Source organism: Aedes albopictus, chromosome 2, assembly GCF_035046485.1.
Source record: "Aedes albopictus strain Foshan chromosome 2, AalbF5, whole genome shotgun sequence".
NCBI classification, from domain to species: domain Eukaryota; kingdom Metazoa; phylum Arthropoda; class Insecta; order Diptera; family Culicidae; genus Aedes; species Aedes albopictus.
Genome location: NC_085137.1, coordinates 437,876,046 through 437,898,107, shown reverse-complemented (window position 1 = coordinate 437,898,107; position 22,062 = coordinate 437,876,046). Strand labels below are relative to the sequence as shown.

The window sequence follows — 22,062 nt, the reverse complement described above, 5'->3', positions numbered from 1 at the left end:
TTTCAAAAACTGCGTCCAGAAGGCATCAAGAAGTTGATCAAAACTGAAAACAGTGCTGTAATGGTTCATTACGCAACGCAAATCAGTGCTGTAATGAACCATTACAGCACTGCTTATTTGGTGTGGGAAAGTAGGCCTTTTCCTGTCAGATTTGCGTGAGGAAAAACAGCTTATTACGATGAGAAATTGCAAAAAAAATATTTTCGATCAGCCATGCATAGACTTAAATGGAGGTTTCAGTGTCCGAAGTTTGGTCCGACGTATGGATTTGGAGAAAAATCCAACTTCGCTAGTCGAAAACTCTGATTTTCAACTAAATTGAGAATATCCCACTTTCGACGTACGTGCTGGTAGCATAAAAAGAACTCACCAATTCATGCACTTTTCGCAATAACTGTTTCATTATCATCCTTATTTTTTTCTATTTCTTGTATAATATAGAGACGCAAAGCTGCTAACTTGTAAATGTAGGACATGTGTTTTCTACAGCTCTCAAACATAGCAAATCGCTTTAAGTGATCTGAATTCGATACGATCACGGTATGTATGTACGTATCAATAAACATGAATAATAAAAATTTAAAAATGACTCAGGGAGCCACCCTGACTCCGTGAAAATGAAGACACTGCCAGGGCAAAAATGGCAATACACAGGCAAGGATGTTAAACCGTCTGTTCTTCTCAAACGTAGAGAGATAAGAAAGATTGCGTCCCCGCACAAACTGTTGTCGTTTGTTACTTCGCGTTCGCCTCTCCATCCAATCATCATCGGCGCGCATATGTATTAAAAATTGTCAATTTGTACTGATACTGGAAGAATCTACGCAAATCCAGTGGCCTGGGTGCTCTCTCAGATCGAGCTGGACGTTCGATTCGCGCGTTTGTCGTCTTGCTTGTCTCTTGTTCCTCATCGTTTCGCGAGTGATTCTTAGCCAAGCTGAACCAACTGTGCCACATTTTTGCATATTATTAATCGGGCCGCTTATGCTGCTGCAGTCAGCACGTGCCTTTGTAGATTGTTGCTAAAATTAGAACACTTTAAAAAGTTGGTCAAAAAATGGTCTTCTACAGATTAGGGAGATCCACTGTGTTGGTGGTTTTGAGCCTTCTAGTGACACTGACTAATGGTGCGACGATCATCAGCGCGGAGGAATCCGCATCCCTGCGGGCGCCTTTGAACGAGGAGCCTGTAATCGGAGTCCTAGCTCAGGAGATGTCTTACTCCTTGGCGGCCAAATACGAGGAGGACTACGAAAGCTACATTGCGGCGTCCTACGTAAAGTTCGTGGAGGGTGCCGGCGCACGTGTGGTACCCATCTGGTGAGTAGTTCGAAATGGTGTTTTCGCCAATAACCCCGGATGACGAATCGCTTGATAGTGCTTGGAAACAATCAATAACAACAGCGGTGTTTTGCTCCACTTGAGAACGGTGGTGTTTGTTGCAATTGATAGGACGACGCCTGGGATTTTATGAATGACCATTAAAGGGGCTGTCCATTAATTACGTAAGGGAATTTTTGCGATTTTTCGACACCCCCTCCCCCCCTTGTAAGATTTTTTGTATAGAAAGCCAAATATTTTTGTATGGCGCGTAAGATTTCTCAAACCCCCCTCCCCCCTATAAACCCTTACGTAATTAATGGACAGCCCCAAAACAGAGATGAAAAGTTATGGGATGAACAAAGCTTCACGTTTGACGTAGTGATTCCCACTGATTGGGTTCCAAGAATTGAAGCAGGAAAAAAATATGTTTTCATACAATGTAGTATCACCACTCACCGGCCACCAAATTAGGACAAATGTTTCGCTCGAAAAATAACGTTAACCTAAGTAAGTGGACACCAGAAATGAGTACATTTTGTGGAGAAGTGGAAGTTGAGGAAATTGTGGAGGATATGTGGATTGATGTAATTTCTGTTTGTGAAGCGGACCTGGTGTGGTGGTTAGAAACACTTGACTATGTGGGTTCTTCCTTCGGAAGGGAAGTAAAACGTGGGTCCCGAGATGAACTAGGGTTAAAAATCTCGTTAATACAGACCAAAAAAAATGTGTTACCCATTCGGTATAAAGAAAGTCAGCTTTAGGCAATTTTCGAAATTGTTGATATAAAATGTTCTGCAAAAACCAACTGAACTTCCTACATTCTGAGATGCATGCTGTAGATTTCCGACTTAGATTGCTTAAGGAATTACTGCCGAGATTCTTCCAGAGATTTCTCTAAAATTTCCTCCAGGAATATCTCCAGAAGTTTAGAGATTTCAATATAAATTGCATACTTCTATTGGAAACTCTCCAGAAACTCGTGCGGCTATTCCTGCAGGAACACGGAGAAAAATATAAAGTTATGTCAATCATATTACGGTCGCGAACAAGCATATTTGTGCACTGACTTTTATATAATCCCTTTTTGAGATTGTATCACGCATAATACACCCAAACCTTATTTTACGTCCACTATTGGCTTAGCGAAAAAAAATTCTACCGACAAAATAATGATCAAAATACACATTTTTATATTTTTGTACACTTCTCCTAACCACGAAGATGTTTTAAAAAATATAAAACTGTTGAGTTTGCTCATTGTCTTAGCGGAAGATTTTTTTGTCGCTCAGCCAAGCATGGACGTAAAAAAAGGACGAGGTGTATCATAGGACGAAGCATAACAGAAGCTTGATTCGATCAAAATTGATGAACTGTCTGGAGCAAGAAATATGGTTGGCTTAATCATATTATGCGTCCACCAACAAGGGAACGTTCAAAAATTACGTCCAACATTTGGGGGAGGGGGGGGGGTCTACAAAAGTGTGACACTACGTGTATTAGGTATAGGGAAAATGCGTGACAGAGGGGGGAGGGGGGGTCTAGAAATCCCAAAAATTGATGGACGTAATATTTGAATCTTCCCCAATATGTATTATTGATGGTTTGACAGCTCAATCGTTCTCATGGTATATCCAAGCATGTTTGGGCTTGTTCACAAATGTCATAACGCTAGAGGGGGTGGGTGGGTGTTCTTGATGGTGTTGCAGCCCGAACAAAAAAAAATTCTTCCCATAGAAACAGTGTTACGAAGAGGTGGGTGGGTGTCAAAATAGGCCAATTTTGGCGTTATGATATTTGTGAATGAACCCTTTATGCTTTACTCAACTTTACACTTGAGGCTTAAGCGAACTGTATCAGATGGTTGTTTTAAGCTGTTTTAAGCATACACTAAAAATGTTCAAATGAGGTTAAATTTCGGAGAAACAATTCGTTTGATTATCAAAAATTTCTCTTGCGCATTCTTTATTTACCTTAAAAATTTGAAATAATAACAAACTCAAGCAAGTAATCAAAAACTTTAACACTAAATGTCGCCGATTCTTTTACAGTCCCATCCATGCTTTCCGCTGGCTGGTGAAGACACTACTGGGAACAGGACGCTGGACAGGTGGAACACGCAAAAATTTTCCTTTATCAACGGAACCCGGGGTTCTCTTGCCTGAACCGGGTGGCCCGAACGTATGGCGTTCATTCCGGTTGCTGGTTCTTGTTCCGGATACCGCTTATTTTTTTTGGTCATTTTTCGATTGGTGATGTACGGTTGCAAGCTGAATCTGGAAAACACAACACAGATATGAGCTTGCGAATTCTTGCACCCCATTACCGGTGGCACACTTACCTGAAGCTGAAATGACTGAATCCTCACGGAAATTGAATAATAACAGCAGAGCGCACTTCTTCTGGTTACAGAGGCAGGTAGTGAATGATTTATTTAATAAAATTGTTACAATAAAACGACAATGCCACCGTTCTCACTATGAACTACCGCCGCCATGATGAACAATTAGCAGCCAGGCAGAAGGCTCGGTCATCAACACGGGTTCAAGTAATGACATTTATGCTTGGTTTAGGCTAAAGACACTATATGCAAAGACACGAAATGTTCCAATTGGAATTCCAAATTTGCTGTCAATGTCATTCCAATCGAGCAGGAGACATGTCAAACGCGCTTTAAAAGCATTGCTCGACAGCATCATCGTCATGACGCGACAATCATCATCAACAGCAACAATCATCAGATTTCGTGTCTTTAGCATACAGTGTCTTTAGTTTAGGCATTTGATGGTTGGTGTTCAATGGTGTTGATTTAAATAAAACATATGCTTGATGTAGACATCAAATCCTTATGAATCAACCATTTGAAGCAATTATGCCAAGCATATCTTCGAAGCTTGAGAGAACTATGGAAAAAGTTATATCAACCAAACAGCATTTCTGTCCGTGCACTTCAACCCAGTATTTCAAAAAATCCGCTACAGCTGCTAAGAGCTGCTATACCTAATGCTTTTAGTAAATATGTATTCCAAAAACTCTAAAAATGTTCCAGCTCCGTTTTCTACTATAGAACTAGAAAGCAGTAGTGTTAAAGAGGGAGGTAATATTCAAAAACTTATATTATTTATTCGAGGGAAAGCTATATCAGGGGCTCCTAGTATTAAGGGTACTAGTCAGTTTCCAAATCCTCCAATTATGATAGGTATTACTATACCGCTATCCGAAATTGGCCAAATTTCCCGCTTCTACCCATTCTGGCGGTTTAACCCTTTGGAGCAGGATTGTTTTGCCTTCGCTGTCGCAACCCCGCTAGCCTCGCACACGTTTCTTATGCTCGATTTTATCGCCGGGGTCATATTGACCCATCCGGTTCCAAAAGGTTAAAGGATCAAGGATTAGCTGCCGGAATTTCGAAAGTTTTCGTCGAAGTTGGAATGCTTTCGATTGTGAATGTGGGAATGCTGAAAATAATCTGTTGTTTTCGTGAAGCGACGGGGGAAGCGCTCCGGGAGCAAACAATGACGTGAAGTTCTAGTGAATTTAAAAAGAAATCTTCTAATTCAGATCAGAAAACATGAGTTCTGGAGATCTCAGCAGATCTTTAGAACGATATCATATGATTGATGAATAAAATGCTGTAAAAAATCAGTGATTTCGAAAGAATAGAGCAATGCGCTAATAAGCTGAAAATGCTGGAAATGAACCAATTATGAACCTATTTCCTCTGGGGATTCCCACTGAGCAATTTTTAAAGTGTTTCGCTGAGATTTTTTTTTAAAGCTATCGCAGAGGATTTTTTTGGAGAAATTACCGTACGAGATTCTCCCAGGAGTTCGCACTGTGGATTTCTCCTGCAGTTCCCTGTGGGGATTCCTCCAGAAATACACTGGAAATTTCTCCAGGACTCTGGTAATTCCTTCAGGATCACCCTTAGGCGATTTCTGCAGATGTTCACTCAAGGGATTTCATCTGGAGATTCTTCAGGAGTTCAAATAAGAATTCTTGCAGAGGTTCCCATATCCCACCGGGGATTTCTCTAGGAATTTTCACTGGGGATTCCTGCAGGAGAACCAGCTAAGGATTCCTCTATGAATTCCTAAAGAGGATTTTTGCAGAAATCGCTATTTGTTCCTCCAGCACTTCCTGCTGGGAAATCCTCCTGAAGTTTCGTCTGGGAAAGTCACCAAGAGTTTTCACCGGGGATTTTTCCAGCAGTTCCGGATGGCGATTCCTCAAGGAATTCCCTCTGGAGAATACTCCACGAGTCCCCACTGAAAATTTCTCCAGGAGTACTTACTGGTGATTTCTCCAGAAATAGAGTTTTAGAGTTTTAGCGTACGTGCGTTAGTCGAATCGAGTTCACGCCTTCAGGTGATGGTCAGATGGATTCGTAGCTCGGATGAAAGCAGCGCCCGTCTAGTGAATTGGAAATCATGGGTGCAATTCCTTTGATGTATGTGTACTGCCCCCACTCGCATAACTGTCGCATATGAATAGGAAACCCAGCAAAGATGGGACTGTTATGCGAGTGGGGGCAGTGTATATGTACATGAATAATGAATATCATAGCTTTTGAACATTGTAATTTCTACTTGGCTTGGTTAGCTATTACGAAAAAATAATGAAGCACTACATATGCATATTAAAATATAACATATTGTAGTGGATCCTTACAAATGCGTAATAAATGAGGACATCACACTTGGACGAATACAACACAGAACATATACAGGGTGTTAGGTTCGCGAGTGCAAACTTTTTAAAGGGTGATAGAGGACCATAAATGGTGAAAAAAATTGTTCTACGCATATGGTCAAATCTCAACCGTTACGTAGTTATTGAACTTCCCATGTTTTTGACTCTCATTGCCTTAACTGGCTTCAACTTGAAAATGGTCAAACTTATCGCAATTTTTTAACCCTTATTCGAAAGATTATTGAACTTTCTATCATATGACATCTTTGAATCGATTGGTTTAGTTTATTAACTAAGTTTTATAGAGCAAAATAGTTAAAAATAGTGTGTTTTATTGGTTTTTGTCACTTATCTTTGAAACATGCGTAATAAATTCAAATTCTTCCTTTGACAAAGTTGTGGCCCCTGTTCAACTCTACAATTCGTTCTTTGACTCCAAACTTCTAGCTCTTATCGTTTTCTTGCAATTTCGATTTAAATGTGCGGCACAGTGCGCAAAAACGTGCTTACCTTGACAGTTGCAAATTTTTTTACCTGAAATGCGATGTTTAAATCAAAATTGCAAGAAAACGATAAGAGATAGACGTTTAATGTCAAAAAACGAATTGTAGAGTAGGATAGGAGCCAGAACTTTGCCAAAGAAAGAATTTTAATTTATTACGCATGTTTCAAAGATAATTGACAAAAACAAATTAAAACACGCTATTTTGAGCTAGTTTGCTCTTGAAAACTTAGTTATTTAACTAAACCAATCGATTCAAAGATGCCATTTGATAGAAATTTCAATAATCTTTCGAATAAGGGTAAAAAAACTGCGATAAGTTTGATCATTTTCAAGTTATAGCCAGTTAAGGCAATCAGAGTCAAAAACATGGAAAGCTCAATAACTACGTAACGGTTGAGATTTGACCATATGCTTAGAACAATTTTTTTCACCATTTATGGTCCTCTATCACCCTTTAAAAAGTTTGCACTCAGGAACCTAACACCCTGTATATTGCCCTGTTACCCTATTGGATAACAATTTCCGATGACAGGATGACGAGGTTTCATAAATGTTGTTGGTCCATCAGTCAATCCTGTAATCGTATTTTGTCTGGCAGGTTGCTTTTCGTTCGCAGCATTAGTTGCTTTCATAGCTTGAGTTTTGTCTAGGAATTTCTAATTCTAAGGGGGCATTTCGATTCAGGTTTTAATACGAGACGTTTACATTTTGATGTCCCTGGTAGGGAACGATTCTTATATCTGGGTAGTTGATTTTTGCCCGAAATGGCCTGAATGTAGGCCATCAAAATGAGATTGCTGAGATCTCATAGTACTCTATTACTCTAGAGCACTATAAATGTACATTAAACATAGGAAAATGCTTAGAAGTTAAAATAGTACATTCAACACAAAATAAAACTTGTAATATAGCTTGGTTAGTAAAACCGATGAGGTATAAGAGGTATAAATGAACTAAGTAAAGGCAAACAGGAATCCTACGTTCTCATAGACGTTCGATTTGACGACCTTCAGCCTTCAGGTCGTTAGTCTGGCTTTCTTTTTGCTACAATGATAGATCACACAGTAACACAAATCTCCCCCTTTGTTCACAGGATCAATAAACCGCGTGAATATTACGAAAACATCCTCCCAAACCTGAACGGAGTTCTACTGCCCGGTGGTGCGACCTGGTTCAATCAATCCAACGGATACGCCGATGCCGGTCGCCATATCTACGATGTGGCCGAGGAGATCAACGTCCAGGGTGGCTACTTCCCGCTGTGGGGCACTTGTTTGGGTTTCGAACTGCTCACCTACCTGGCGGCAAACGGCGATGAACATCGGGCCCATTGCAGTTCCAACAATCAAGCGCTGCCGTTGGATTTCAAACCGAACTTCCGGGAGAGTCGCATGTTTGCCGAGACTCCGGATGAAATTGTGGAAATTTTGGCTTCTGAGTATGTCACCGCAAACTTCCATCAGTATTGCGTTACGGAGAAGAACTTGACCGATTACGGGTTGGATCGGGAGTGGCGCGTCATGTCCACCAACTTGGACTGGAATGAGCTGGAGTTTATTTCGACTATTGAACACAAAATGTGAGTATAGGGGAGTCGACACCCGGGACATTGGTTGTAACAAAGTTGATTTCTTCCATCCACACAGTCTCCCATTCTACGGTGTTCAGTTTCATCCGGAGAAGAATATCTACGAATGGGTCCAGAACAAAAACATCTCACACACGCCGAATGCCATCAAGGCAGCGCAGTACTTTGCAGACTTTTTTGTGAATGAAGCTCGCAAAAGTGAAGGGCGCTTCCAGAGTGAGGACGACATTGATCAACACGTGATCTACAACTATCCGGTGTCGTTCACCGGCCTGAAGAAGTCGGCATTCGAACAGTGCTACTTGTTTGAAGGTAATGTAGACTACCGGGAGCCGAGTGAGGCGGCCAAAGCCCCGGGGGATAACGGCGGTGCGATAGGTGTGTACAGTGCTAATGGCATGGTTTGGACCGTTGCATGCTTGGTTGGAATGCTGCTGGTGGAGATGGTTTGCATGAATTACTAAAGAGATTAATTGAATGTTATTGCATGAGTTTATTACTAACACCTAATACCTACTCATTGAATACAATCCGAAATATTGGGTTATGGGATCCGAGAAGGCATCATCACTTCGACGAATCTGAAGTAAACTAATTAATCTCAATTGTGTAAAATAGTTATTGAAATAAAGGGCTGTTTTCCTCCTCGTTGTTGTCACTGTGTCCAATAAGCAGAACTTTTGTGGCATGAATAAGGGGCTTACTACTTGGATAAAGGTCAAGAGGACAGATCGGTGAAGTACTAAATAGATTTGTAGTAATGAGCTGAATTTTAGTATGGTGAGAAGGTCAATTCTCCGTTTCTGCAATGAACTGGTGCAAACAGCGTGGGTATTATGATTCCTTGCCTAATTTGATGATGTTTGAGCAAAACTTTAGGCAACAGTGTTGTTACACTGTTGAAAATGCTTTGACATCCATGTGCACAACAGAACATGTGCTCGATGAACAAATTGAGATTTGAAATTATGAAAAGAAATCCACGTACTCCGGTGAGACTCGAACTCACGACTCCCAATTCGCTAGACGGGCGCTTCTATTCCTTCAAGCTACGGAGTCACTCGACTATCTCCGTCGCCAGCAGGCCTAGAACTGAACTCGATTCCACAAACGCACATGGTTATCTTCTTTTCACAATCCAAACCCCCTTCGGATGGGATTAGATGAACATCTAACACATTGCCTGTTGTGCACATGTTGTGCACAATGTTCTATTGGTGAAATTGAAGGGAAATTGTCATATCATTCAATCATAATATGGAAATAATGAATATTCGAAGGCACACGGTGAATAGAGCCCCCACGGTGAATGGCGCCTTGACGGTACACCGAACGTGCCCCAGTGCTGATTATATTATTGTTTCGATTGATATAAGAGAAAACATATCTAGAAATTATATCTAATACAGTTCCTGGAACATTTGACCAATGGCTAAATTCTGATCCTTGAAGATCTAACAAATAGCTTGTAGCCATTTAAAAGCCACATTTGCAGCAATAATACGTCTGTTCGTTTCATGGGAAACATCATTTTTACGTATCGCATCCGCATGCATTCCAAAATACTCGAATTTAAACACACCCTCTTCAATCACTACCTTAGCACCAAAACCACTAGACCTACCTCTGTCTCTACCTGCAATCGTGTACTTCGTCTGTTCGAGTTTATTGTCAAACCTCTCCTCTCTGTCTACTTCAGAGGTTGGTCTCTCATTTTTTTTAAACTAACTGCTGATTATACTGTGTTATTCGATTTATTTTTTTACTTCAAGTATAGATACAGTCTTAAACAAGATGCATGCCCTTAAATTCAATTGCTTCTTTTTACATTATAACAAACTTTGCATGCAAAATTATTCTTACAAAACAACCAGAATCTGATAACGTCCATCATATGATTTCTTTTAAGTTCAACGATACGTGGAGCGTGAGAAGAAAAAGTGCAACAAGCCGAGAAGTCGAAACTCCTGCTAGAAATACTTCAAATCATCCCAGTCAATTCACATATAGGACACCGAGATCTCTGATAACGATTCGCGCCATGAACTGCCGACTAGGTACTAGAGTAAGTAATTGGACCAAGCTGTTTTATCTGCTTCCCACAATGGGCAATCACGGAGCCACCGTCCTACCCACATTGTATTTTTGATGCACCACCACAATAAAAGCCATGACAACAACGCAAGATGACGACCGGGTGTTTTGATTGCTATCTCATCATTTGTACCTGCTGACAGCCACTTTTTTACTTAATTTTCACCGGTGATGACAACAACGATGACATGGGGGATAATTGCAGTCCCATATGCCTGCCCGACTGAATTAAAGCTACCTACTGCATGATAAAATGTTACAATTAGGTAAATGTTTATCAGTCAGCGTCACCAAGCGTGACCACACCGACCGTGATTGCACGAAGCTGCTGATGGTAACTGGTAAATGGAAGAAGGGTTAGAGGAAATCAAACCTTTTGTCTGGTAGAAACAATTTGATGTTTCTATAGGGAATCGCGCCACTTGGGCGGTGGCTTCTATTTTTGTCTGTTTTCCACTATAACTCAGTCAAATTTGAACCAATTGACAAAATTTTTGGAATGCGGTGAGATAGGTATAGTATCTACCCGTGTACAACATTTCAAGTCAACTGGTTCAAAACTGACTGAGTTATAGTGGAAAACAGACGAATATAGAAGCCCCCGCCCAAGTGGCGCGATACCCTATTTAGATTTATGACTAGGTAGGTATGTGCTATAAATAGAAATAAGTCTGCTTTTTCAAATTTTTACTCCAAGCAGAATTTATAACGCTTTTATTCAAAGGGTTTCCTTTGCTTTACCACTAATTTTGAGCGTATTCTACGAGTACAGTCACGTGACACAATAATACTCGTATACATTGACGTAGCAGGGTTTGCATATAACTAGGGTAATTGTTCCCTTCGTTGTGGTAGTACCTAATGTTGCGGTAGTGGCAATTGAGCACTTTTTCGACTGAAATGTTACCAAAAGGCATTTTTAATAGATGTATTATGCTTAAATTATGAGATTGCACCATTTGTGTGCTTAAGATTTGCCCAAAAACCTATTTTAAAAAAATATTTTCCTTAAATTTTTTGCTGCTGTGTTCCTATTGTTGCGGTAGTCTTCCTAATGTTGCGGTATCCCATGATTTCAATGGGATACCGCAACAATAGGAACCAAAATTAAATTTTACCTCCATAATAGGAACAGTGTGCCTAATGTTGTGGTAAGCGATTTATGATCGAAAACAGAGAGAAACGATAGTTTTTATATTTTTCCAAGCAAATTTGGATAGAAAACTACCAACTAACGTTTTGCTACTCTTCATTAGATGGTACGATCATTGTTTTTAAAATGAATTTACCTTAATACCACAACGATGGGCACACTTACCCTATGAGCAAACGGATTAACACGCAGGATTACAGGTTCTTTAATTCTCGTCTTCCATCTGCAAGATGGATCTGCAGACTAGAAGAAGTAATTAGAACTATTATGATAGTTCTAAAAGCAGTAAAAGGTATAAGGTTCCATCACGGTTTTCAAAACCTCTACTATTTGGCCATCAAAATGTTACTTGTGTTAACTTCGTGTGACGGCGAACTTTGATTGACTGTAGATTTCTTCGGAGTTCGAAGTAAGTTCGATATCCTGCCGCAATGCATCCCTGAATTTCTCTGCTGGTGTCGTTGTCCGCTGTCCTTAATGAGCCCAAGTCACGAACTCTTCAGCCGCCTCGCTTTCATCATGATAGAACTTCGGGGTGGTGAACGCGTTAATTCCTCCCTAGAGCCCTTTGCTATCATGTACTTTGTTTTCAATACATTAATTACTAATTTGATTCACCTGGCTTCACTTTTAGTCGAATATGCGTTAAAGCCATCGTCTCAAATTTGCTAGAGATAATATCAATATCATCTGCGAAACCAAGCAGCGGACTTCGTGAAAACCGTTCCACTCGTGTGTATCCCGCTCTCCTTATTACAACCTCTAAACGTCTAAACGCAATGTTAAACAGCAAGCACGAAATACCATCGAAACCCTCTACGAGATTCGAAGAGACTCGAAAGTATCTCTGATACTCGAATTACGTGATTCGGCCTTTCGTAGTAGTCCCCTCAATCCATCGTCACCTTGATCAAACATATCAGTTTATCCGGGGATCCGCATTCGTGCATAATCTACCGTAGCTGCTTTAGATCGTTAGTACCGTACGCCGATTTGAAATCGATGAAGTGATGTGTGGGCACGTTGTATTCGCGACATTTCTGCAACACCTGGCGAATGGCGAACATCTGGTCCTTTGTGGAGCGTTCACCAATGAATCCAACCTGATATTGTACCACGAACTCTCTTACAATCAGTGATAGACGGCGGCATAATATTTGAGAGATTATCTTATAGGCAGCGCTCAGTAGTGTGATCGCGCGATAGTTCCCGCAATCCAACTTGCGGTTCTTTTTGTAGATGGGACACACGATGCCTTCTATCCATTCCTCCGGTAATGCTTCCTCCTCCCAAATCTTGGAAATGACCCAGTGTAGTGCTCTCACCAGTGCTTCTCTACCGCATTTTAGAGTCTCACTTGGTAGTTGATCTATTTCAGTGGCTTTGTTGTCTTTCAATCGGACAACCTCCCCCTCAATTTGTTGGAGGTCAGAGGCCAAGAGCCTTTCATCCTCTGCACGTACTCCTAGATCTCCCAAAGAGTTCGGAAGAGACGGGAATGTCCCGAAGAGTTCGGAAGAGACGGAGCGGATGAAGAATGTCTCAAACCAGGACTCAGGAGGCCATCGGTGCCTAATGTATCCGACCAGTATACGCATTCGTATTAACTGATTCCGACAACTTCCATCCGTGATACCTACGTTACCAATAGTTTGACCAAGTCACTACGAGTAAATCTTAAGCGTAACCAAAGAGTGATGAGATTGCTCAATTGAAGACGCAAGCTTTAGGAGAAGTATTGAAGAGCAAAGCTACACCAGTCGTAGTAGTTCCAAACGTCAGTCGTTCTAGGCGTTCTTCTTGCGCACTTCAAAAGCTATGATGCGGCACAATCCAAAGGGTGACAATTTACAGGCGAAATATAACACATTGACTGCAATGTGCTGCAAAGTTGTAAGGGAAGCGTTTGTTAACCCATTTCTGGTTCTAGCGATGGCTGAACATATATAGGCGAGTTCTATTAATAGAGAAGAGGCAGAAAGTAGATGGATAGATAGTAGAATGAAATGGACGGACCAGGGAACCCCTAAGCGTCTGCATACGAATCAAAAGCAGGAGCCACCAATCCCGCCATCCAAGAGTTCTAAATGTAGGTTAATGTTCTTCAAATCTAGAATCCTAATAACAATCCAAAGTTGATTTTTAATATTTTGTTTACTCGTATATTTATCATCACTATTCTTATGTTTTCACTTTTAATTGTGTGTGTGTTGATTCTTTTCCATTATTATACTTTTTGTCAATAGAATTACTAATACATAATTAAATATTTTTGTTTTGCTTTTAATATAAGATCAATGATTCTGTGTGTTTATCCCTTTATTCACTAAATAATTGTTTACTTTTTTTCTTGCTGTTGCCGAGATATACTTATCGATCAATAATATACCATTCTGTTTATTTATACTGTACTCTCCTATGTTCTCCTATTCCTGTGTTTGCAATCTCTCACTTTTGCTTGAATAATGTCGAATATTCTGTTCGTCTGCTGTCCGTCATTAGTTACATTCATACATTTTGTCACTTAAGTTGTACACGTTGTTGTTCATGTTGTTCTTACCATACTGGTTGTTTTAGCTTTGTCTCACCATCCCCGTCGACGAGGGGCTGTCTCTGTCTTGGAAAGCTTTCACCCCTTCGTCACGAGTGATGGTTTTGTTGTATTTGTGGTACCGAAAAATCTACGTTTAATCTGTCCGCCACAACAGTGCTGCCAGCCCTCCCCACTTTTGTCTGTGAGTGTGTGTTGCGTACTTGTAAATATACTCACTAGAAAATGTCGGATAAGTTCGAACTCAAAACAACAGAGTTCACAGGCAACTAGTTTGTGTTTTTTTTTTGTTTCGAATTTCTGATTTTGTTTTTTTTTTTTGTTTCTTAACTGACACTGCATTCATTAAATATGTAAAACAATCAAACTTCTACATCGGTGTTTTAGCTAAGATTCACGTTTTCTTTTTCCATTATCGTAACTCAAAATGCAATTGAATAGTCGTTTGTATTAAGTGGTAAACTAAGGTAGCGTTTCGTGGTAAGTACCAATCCCCGAGCAGGAGCTCTGCGCGATCAGCACAATAGCGACGTTCAAGAGTTTTTTTTCTGTTCCATTCGTCAGCTGTGAATACTTCTAGGGTACTGGAGAAGTATTTTTCCAGTTTTCTTTTACTTGTGATAATTTGTTTTGCGCAAACATAAACGTAAGCAGTATGAAAGAAAATCGCTATATTTTTTACACAAAAGTTGCTTTGTTATCGTGATTTGTATTGTACGACATACGAATATAGACACTTAGAAGATTTCGAAAATGGGACCTTGTTTGTGTTTAATTTAGAAGCATTTTTTGTTTTACTTTTGAATAGTGCGCTTTTAAGCCTAGGGCAGGGTTTGCTTAACATTCTTGTTTCTTGAGGACTGAAGTGGAGTGGCCACAGTCCTCAAACGAGTTTCGATTGGGTAAATCGAAAATCGACACAATCTCCGGAGAAAGACTATTTCCGTTTTGTTATTTATCATAAATATAAAATATATACGAATCTACTTACTATCTACCGTTTGTTTTTTTTTTTTACTTTATACAGTCATATAAATGATTTATGCATACTTTGTCCAAATATGTTTGTGTTCATACCAGCCTTGACATTTGCAGTGTAGAAACTCACCACATACTGCCAATTAGGTTTGCTTTTCTTTGATTTAGATTCATTTCCCTATCAGGTGTAACAATGCACAGTGAGTACTTGTTGTGAAACGCTTCATGAAACTGATTTATTTTGAAACCAAGTTTCCAAGCTTGTTTACCTCTCGATCAAGAGTGCCTTGAAAACCATGGGCAACTTGATTCGAATTGTTCACACATTTGATTGTTACGCAATTTTTAACGTAATTAATACTCACTGTGCGGAACAGACTGTTTGTTAATATCATCTCGAAAGTCAAGCAAATTTGCTATGTGAAACAAATTATTCCCTTCCTCGCCCATAATCTTCAATCGACAGTACGGCAACAAAGTAACCAGTGATGCCGGCTTCTTTGAATAAATAATTGTTATCATGACTAATCGAATCGAAACTCAACTTGTGCCTTAAAACGATTGCCTAGAGATCTTCACTGGCGGGTTACTTTTGACCAAATATGTACAACCATTTCATTCATACGAGTAGGTACCGGAAGAAAACAAAAGTTGCTTGACATAACCTATTTAGTTCGCCGCAATTTCTTTCCTGTCTGTGTCTGTTCTCACCCTCTTCTTCTTCTTCTTTTCTTTCTCATCAATATCCTCATCGCGTCCTAGAAGTTAGTCTACAGAGTCGCCTACATTGGTTTACCGCCACGTGCCGCTTCTTCCAGTGCTCTTACTTTCATTTCCCGCTCGTGTTGTCTAAAAATTGTGTTCAAGGAAGTATCATTAGCGAAAGAATTCTATCGAATGAAAAAGTGCAAATCTACCATAAAACAAAACAAAAGAACTAGAAAAAGTCTATCAAAACTAATTAAATTATTCTTTGATATAGGATACGTTTAAAAAAACTAAAAATGCTTAACATTTCAATGGGATGATCATTAGGCATACAAAATCGTTCTGTATAAGATCATTTGATGTAATGGCAGCATCACTGTTCGTTAGTGTGCAGTACACTTTCAAGATCCACCGGCTGCTTGAAAAGCCAAAGTGTGCACACGAGCAGCTTCAGGCTAATTAAAGTTCCGAGTATCGTCTTAAGCAGCTTTCAAACTGCTTAAAAAGCTCACACTGAACTTAATCGGAACTTCACATTGAAGTTTCAACAATGCTCATGGTAAGCCTCTGCAGCAGCTTGAAAGCTGCTGATAATGATTCTCAGTAGGGTCTTGTACCATTTGGGCAGGTGTACCTATTTTGGGCACTTGCCGCTATAACTAAGTCAATTTCAAATCGATTGATTTGATTTTTTGTACTGCGTTAGATACTGTACGTGCCTAACTCTGGACAAAATTTCAAATCAATCGGTTTGAAATTGACTTAGTTATAGCGGCAAGTGCCCAAAATAGGTACACCTGCCCAAATGGTACAAGACCCTACTTGCTCGAATCACTCTGATAAAACTCCAGCCATAAACCATTCAGAATAGTTTAAACAGCGATATTTAACGGTTGGTTCAAATGTAATATGTTATTTGATGCGAAAGGACCTGATCAAATGATATCATTTTATTCGACTGTTTACCAAAGTCCCATTGCAAAATTGTACGTTCTCAAAAAAAAAACTAATGATCAAATGAAAAAAAAACAATCAAGGTTTCAAATATACCTAAGATACTGCTCATGCAGCGAGTGGGCACGGTCCAACGCGTTTTGCCGTTGGAACTCAGCGGCCTGCTGGTAGTGGTGGCGGGTGGCGGTCGATAACAGATCATACAACAGAGTACATACAAGAAAGAGAAACAGAGAAAGAGGATGATAAACAGACAGTGATATGAGATATCTATCGGTCGTCAACCGGCCGGCGGCAGTGTCAATCAGAATTCAGCAAAAGCGGCGATTTGTAACAGTTGTACACCGGTAGGTACACATGTATATTACAATTACGATCGGGTTCCACATTGATCCAATTGATTTGATGGGGCGCAGAGGAGGTCGACTGTTGGATTTTCGGGGGTTTACTGTGGCCATCCCGGGAACCTTACCTGTAGGGGATCGTAGGACATGCGCAGCAGGACCTCCGAGTGGGGATCCCTCGGCATCAGCACGTTCGGTCTAGGATATGGTACATTGGCAGCTAGAGGAACGAATAAAATAAATAGGATGAGAAGAAAGAGATTAGTTATTACAATTATTTAGATAGGAAAGCTGCGATTCAAACAAATGAAGCAATGACGACGCTGATATAATGTGATAAAAGTAGTTCCGTCGGTACACGTTTGTTTACGCCGGAAATATATAAGTTTCGGAAAATCCACGACATGAGGTACAAATTTTCTTCGTCATCTGCGCTAATTGTCGTCTCATCAGACGAAAAATAGCTCATCATTATAGATATTCTGATTTACCATTGTCATTGCCTAATTAGATGGAAGCAAAAAAAATGTAGACTATCGAGATAACCACCTCCTATAGCAAAAGAAATTGAATAATTACGTAAAATTTCATGTTTCAATTCCAATCCACTTACGACCTTAAAAGTTGTCTCGTTTTGCGTACTACGAAGGCAACCACACCAAAGCAGTCGCCAGCTGAATTGTTCTTCACCCCGGTTCAATTTTTACTTCACCTGATTCACTTGTTGAATCAACCTTCAATTCACACCCCACAAAAGCTCTGTGGCTCTTTAAAGTTGGATTTCACTGCTGCAGACTACAGCATAAGCTGTTAAATCAATTATATCAATCGTTTTTTCCCGCTCATAAAATGTTTGTTTACAGTTTTCTTCGCCTAAGGAGCATGCAAGCAAATGTGTGCGTGGATTTCTGCATATGGAAGTGGAACCATCTCGGCAGGGCTCCTATTATGGGCAGCTTTGAACCAATTGACACAATTTTCGGAACGCGGTGAGATACGCATAGTATCTAGCCGTGTACAAACGTTCAAGTCAATTGGTTTGGAATTGACTGCGTTATAGCGAAAAGTGCGCAAAGCTAAATACATACCGACCACTGCCTATGTGGCTCGCTACCCTACGAATCATCGTATTCCCGGCTCCGGCAGGAGCTGCAGGAAGTGCGTAGAGGAAGGCCACATCGCCAGAGAGTGTAACTCGGCAAATGACTGATTTGCCCGGCGAACAAGGGTCACACGACGGGCGGGCCTAAATATCCGGGCCAGTGCTGGGAATGGTAACAGTAGTTTGCTTGAATTTGATGATTGTATCGCTGGCTCTTCATATCCGGGAGAATTTTTTCTGAACCAGTATAGTAGGCGATCCAATAAACTGCTACAGTAGCAGCTACAACGCGGGAGCTCCAAATGAGTTTCATTGAAATTCATTTGTCGTACTGCCGCCTGGCGCACTTCTTTAGGATGATCGACCATCATATCCAAAGCACCATACTTCCCGTGAACGCGTTCCCGAAAGCCCGACTATGCCTTTTAGCAGAGACCCTCCCGTAACAACTTTACTCTTGGTCCACGAATGCCTCATTCGTGATTCAGCAGGAACAGGCTGTCTCGTTCCACCTCTCAAGTGGGAGTTTTTTTTTTCGATGTAAAAGTGTGAAATCGACGCATATCGGCTTGTGGCTCCCCAAGTTCTCAAGAATATAGTATATTGTATGCATGGTGGATCACTGGTGTGTCCAGTTTTTGGTTATGATGTATGATGCTGTTCCAAGAAGCATCAGCGGCGGCGTGAAAACCCCACGCCGATCTGCGTACCGTTCTCCAGAAAGGCTGCGTGCATCGAAATAAAATAATCTGAATCAGATCATAACAAGATGTCCTGTTGTTCTTATTCAACAAAATAGTTAGCCTTTTTTTCAATTGCTTGGGAAGCTACAAACCGGTATACGCTGGTTTCAAGCCGAAAGTTCGATACACACACACACACGTCCAGTGCCGTTTCCCAAGAGGTCTGCTCCGATTTCCCGTCCGATTTGCCAGCAAAAATCCTCGCTATCAATCAGTCAAGGGAACATTCCTCCGCTCATCTCACCCAGGAGCCCGACCTATACATCCAGCGAAGGTCTACCCAGCCTGATACCAAATTATCCCGGATTCCGGGCACGGGAGGAGGTCGAACCAATTGAACGATAACGCAGATTACACAGCTAAACCTAAACTACTCTGAAGCCGCACAACAGTTGCTGTGGCAGTCACTCTCGGAGTCAAGTACATACATTGTCCTACTATCGGACCCATACCGCATCCCTCCCGATAACGGGAACTAGGTAGCAGATAAGACCAAGCTAGCGGCAATCTGTACAACCGGTCGTTTTCCGGTCCGGGAAATAATTTCCACGTCACTCGAGGGCTTCGCAATAGCGAAGATGAACGGGGTGTATTACTGCAGGTGTTATGCTCGATAGACCACTTCTCATCAATGCTGGATTTGCTATCTAGCGCACTAGTCAGATTGAGTCGCGTGGTCATCGATGGAGACTTCAACGCCTGAACTATTGAGTGGGGTATCCGCTCGACTAGCGCAAGAGTCTAGGTTCTACTCGAAGCTATGGCTAGGCTGAAGGTGGATGTCGCGAACGCAGGTGACAAAAAAAACCTTCAGTAGGAACGGTGCAGAGTCCATTATTGATGTGACCTTCTGGAGCCCGGATCTTAACCCTGTCTCGGACTACAGGTCCGACCTCGTGATTCGATAAGCCCGCATTTTTGGAGCAATTCCTTATGCAATGTAACACCCACGATCTAGTCGGAACCCTAAGCCGTGCTTGTGACGCCGCAATGTTAAGGAGATCCATACCAAGAAATTGACGCAAACCGGTATACTGATGATCTGATGATGTGCAGAAATCGCAGAACTCCACTCATCCTGCTAGAAGGATGATGCAAAAAGCTCGCACTGATGAGGGTAGAATGGAACGAAGTGAGACCATCAATACAACTAAACTGGCAACTGGTACTGAACAAAAAGATTAGGGCACGCAATCAGACGCAGGGGCGTACAATTTCGTTTCAATGATACACTTTCATGCAACATTTGAATGAGTCACTTCAAGTGTTTCATACATTTTTCTAATGACTCGGTCGTTAAAAAAAACTTTTCCACTCATCGTAGCACTCGGTAGTCTCCCACCCGGTCGCATTGCTTGTGCTTCACCCGTCAGAGCATTAGTGTCTCACTGGTGCGCGCTAGTCTCTCAATGGTTACGGGCGCCGGTTAATTGGATTTCAGTGGTCGAATTTGTTATCCTCTTTCATAAAACATAATTATCATTATATTGGCGTGCACCACTATTTAAAAATGTGGTTTAAATAGTGTTTTTAGCATGTTGAAGTATTTCAATGACTCATAAGTGAAACGAAAATCCAAGTGTATCATCCCATGTTTCATACACACTTGTTTCTGTAGCAGAATTTCACTAAAACGCATCCTAAATTTGAACCCATTCCGTAAAGTTGAAATACATACATATACTAAACTACTGTAAAAATTTGGTGTCATTTTGTTAACTGTAGACAATTTGCGAACCAGTTGAAGGTAGGGTGGCACAATAATTAACGACTCACCCTTTAGATTTGTAGTAATGAGCTGAATTTTAGTATGGTGAGAAGGTCAATTCTCCGTTTCTGCAATGAACTGGTGCAAACAGCGTGGGTATTATGATTCCTTGCCTAATTTGATGATGTTTGAGCAAAACTTTAGGCAACAGTGTTGTTACACTGTTGAAAATGCTTTGACATCCATGTGCACAACAGAACATGTGCTCGATGAACAAATTGAGATTTGAAATTATGAAAAGAAATCCACGTACTCCGGTGAGACTCGAACTCACGACTCCCAATTCGCTAGACGGGCGCTTCTATTCCTTCAAGCTACGGAGTCACTCGACTATCTCCGTCGCCAGCAGGCCTAGAACTGAACTCGATTCCACAAACGCACATGGTTATCTTCTTTTCACAATCCAAACCCCCTTCGGATGGGATTAGATGAACATCTAACACATTGCCTGTTGTGCACATGTTGTGCACAATGTTCTATTGGTGAAATTGAAGGGAAATTGTCATATCATTCAATCATAATATGGAAATAATGAATATTCGAAGGCACACGGTGAATAGAGCCCCCACGGTGAATGGCGCCTTGACGGTACACCGAACGTGCCCCAGTGCTGATTATATTATTGTTTCGATTGATATAAGAGAAAACATATCTAGAAATTATATCTAATACAGTTCCTGGAACATTTGACCAATGGCTAAATTCTGATCCTTGAAGATCTAACAAATAGCTTGTAGCCATTTAAAAGCCACATTTGCAGCAATAATACGTCTGTTCGTTTCATGGGAAACATCATTTTTACGTATCGCATCCGCATGCATTCCAAAATACTCGAATTTAAACACACCCTCTTCAATCACTACCTTAGCACCAAAACCACTAGACCTACCTCTGTCTCTACCTGCAATCGTGTACTTCGTCTGTTCGAGTTTATTGTCAAACCTCTCCTCTCTGTCTACTTCAGAGGTTGGTCTCTCATTTTTTTTAAACTAACTGCTGATTATACTGTGTTATTCGATTTATTTTTTTACTTCAAGTATAGATACAGTCTTAAACAAGATGCATGCCCTTAAATTCAATTGCTTCTTTTTACATTATAACAAACTTTGCATGCAAAATTATTCTTACAAAACAACCAGAATCTGATAACGTCCATCATATGATTTCTTTTAAGTTCAACGATACGTGGAGCGTGAGAAGAAAAAGTGCAACAAGCCGAGAAGTCGAAACTCCTGCTAGAAATACTTCAAATCATCCCAGTCAATTCACATATAGGACACCGAGATCTCTGATAACGATTCGCGCCATGAACTGCCGACTAGGTACTAGAGTAAGTAATTGGACCAAGCTGTTTTATCTGCTTCCCACAATGGGCAATCACGGAGCCACCGTCCTACCCACATTGTATTTTTGATGCACCACCACAATAAAAGCCATGACAACAACGCAAGATGACGACCGGGTGTTTTGATTGCTATCTCATCATTTGTACCTGCTGACAGCCACTTTTTTACTTAATTTTCACCGGTGATGACAACAACGATGACATGGGGGATAATTGC

General features: G+C 40.8%; 1 protein-coding gene and 1 long non-coding RNA gene across 4 annotated transcripts; one reads left to right on the top strand and one right to left on the bottom strand.

Annotated features, from left to right (window-relative positions):
* Positions 1–717: 717 nt before the first annotated feature.
* Positions 718–10,295, top strand: LOC109402593 (gamma-glutamyl hydrolase). Of its 3 annotated transcripts, none has more exons than XM_062853732.1 (4): positions 719–1,320; positions 7,611–8,096; positions 8,164–8,417; positions 10,015–10,295. In XM_062853732.1, exons 1-4 carry the CDS (start codon positions 1,058–1,060, stop codon positions 10,077–10,079), a joined length of 1,068 nt encoding a protein of 355 aa, XP_062709716.1. In that variant the 5' UTR covers positions 719–1,057; the 3' UTR covers positions 10,080–10,295. The 3 variants fall into 3 exon arrangements, with proteins under 3 accessions (XP_029725685.2, XP_062709716.1, XP_062709715.1); XM_062853731.1 differs by having other exon boundaries at positions 720–1,320; positions 8,164–8,483; XM_029869825.2 differs by lacking the exon at positions 10,015–10,295 and having other exon boundaries at positions 718–1,320; positions 8,164–8,610.
* Positions 10,296–13,491: 3,196 nt separating this feature from the next.
* On the bottom strand, positions 13,492–19,568 carry LOC134288549 (uncharacterized). The gene is made up of 3 exons (XR_009998005.1): positions 17,016–19,568; positions 16,640–16,707; positions 13,492–15,730 (listed from the first exon to the last, which is right to left on the bottom strand). It is a non-coding gene; the product is annotated as an uncharacterized LOC134288549 (long non-coding RNA).
* Between the last annotated feature and the right edge of the window lie 2,494 nt (positions 19,569–22,062).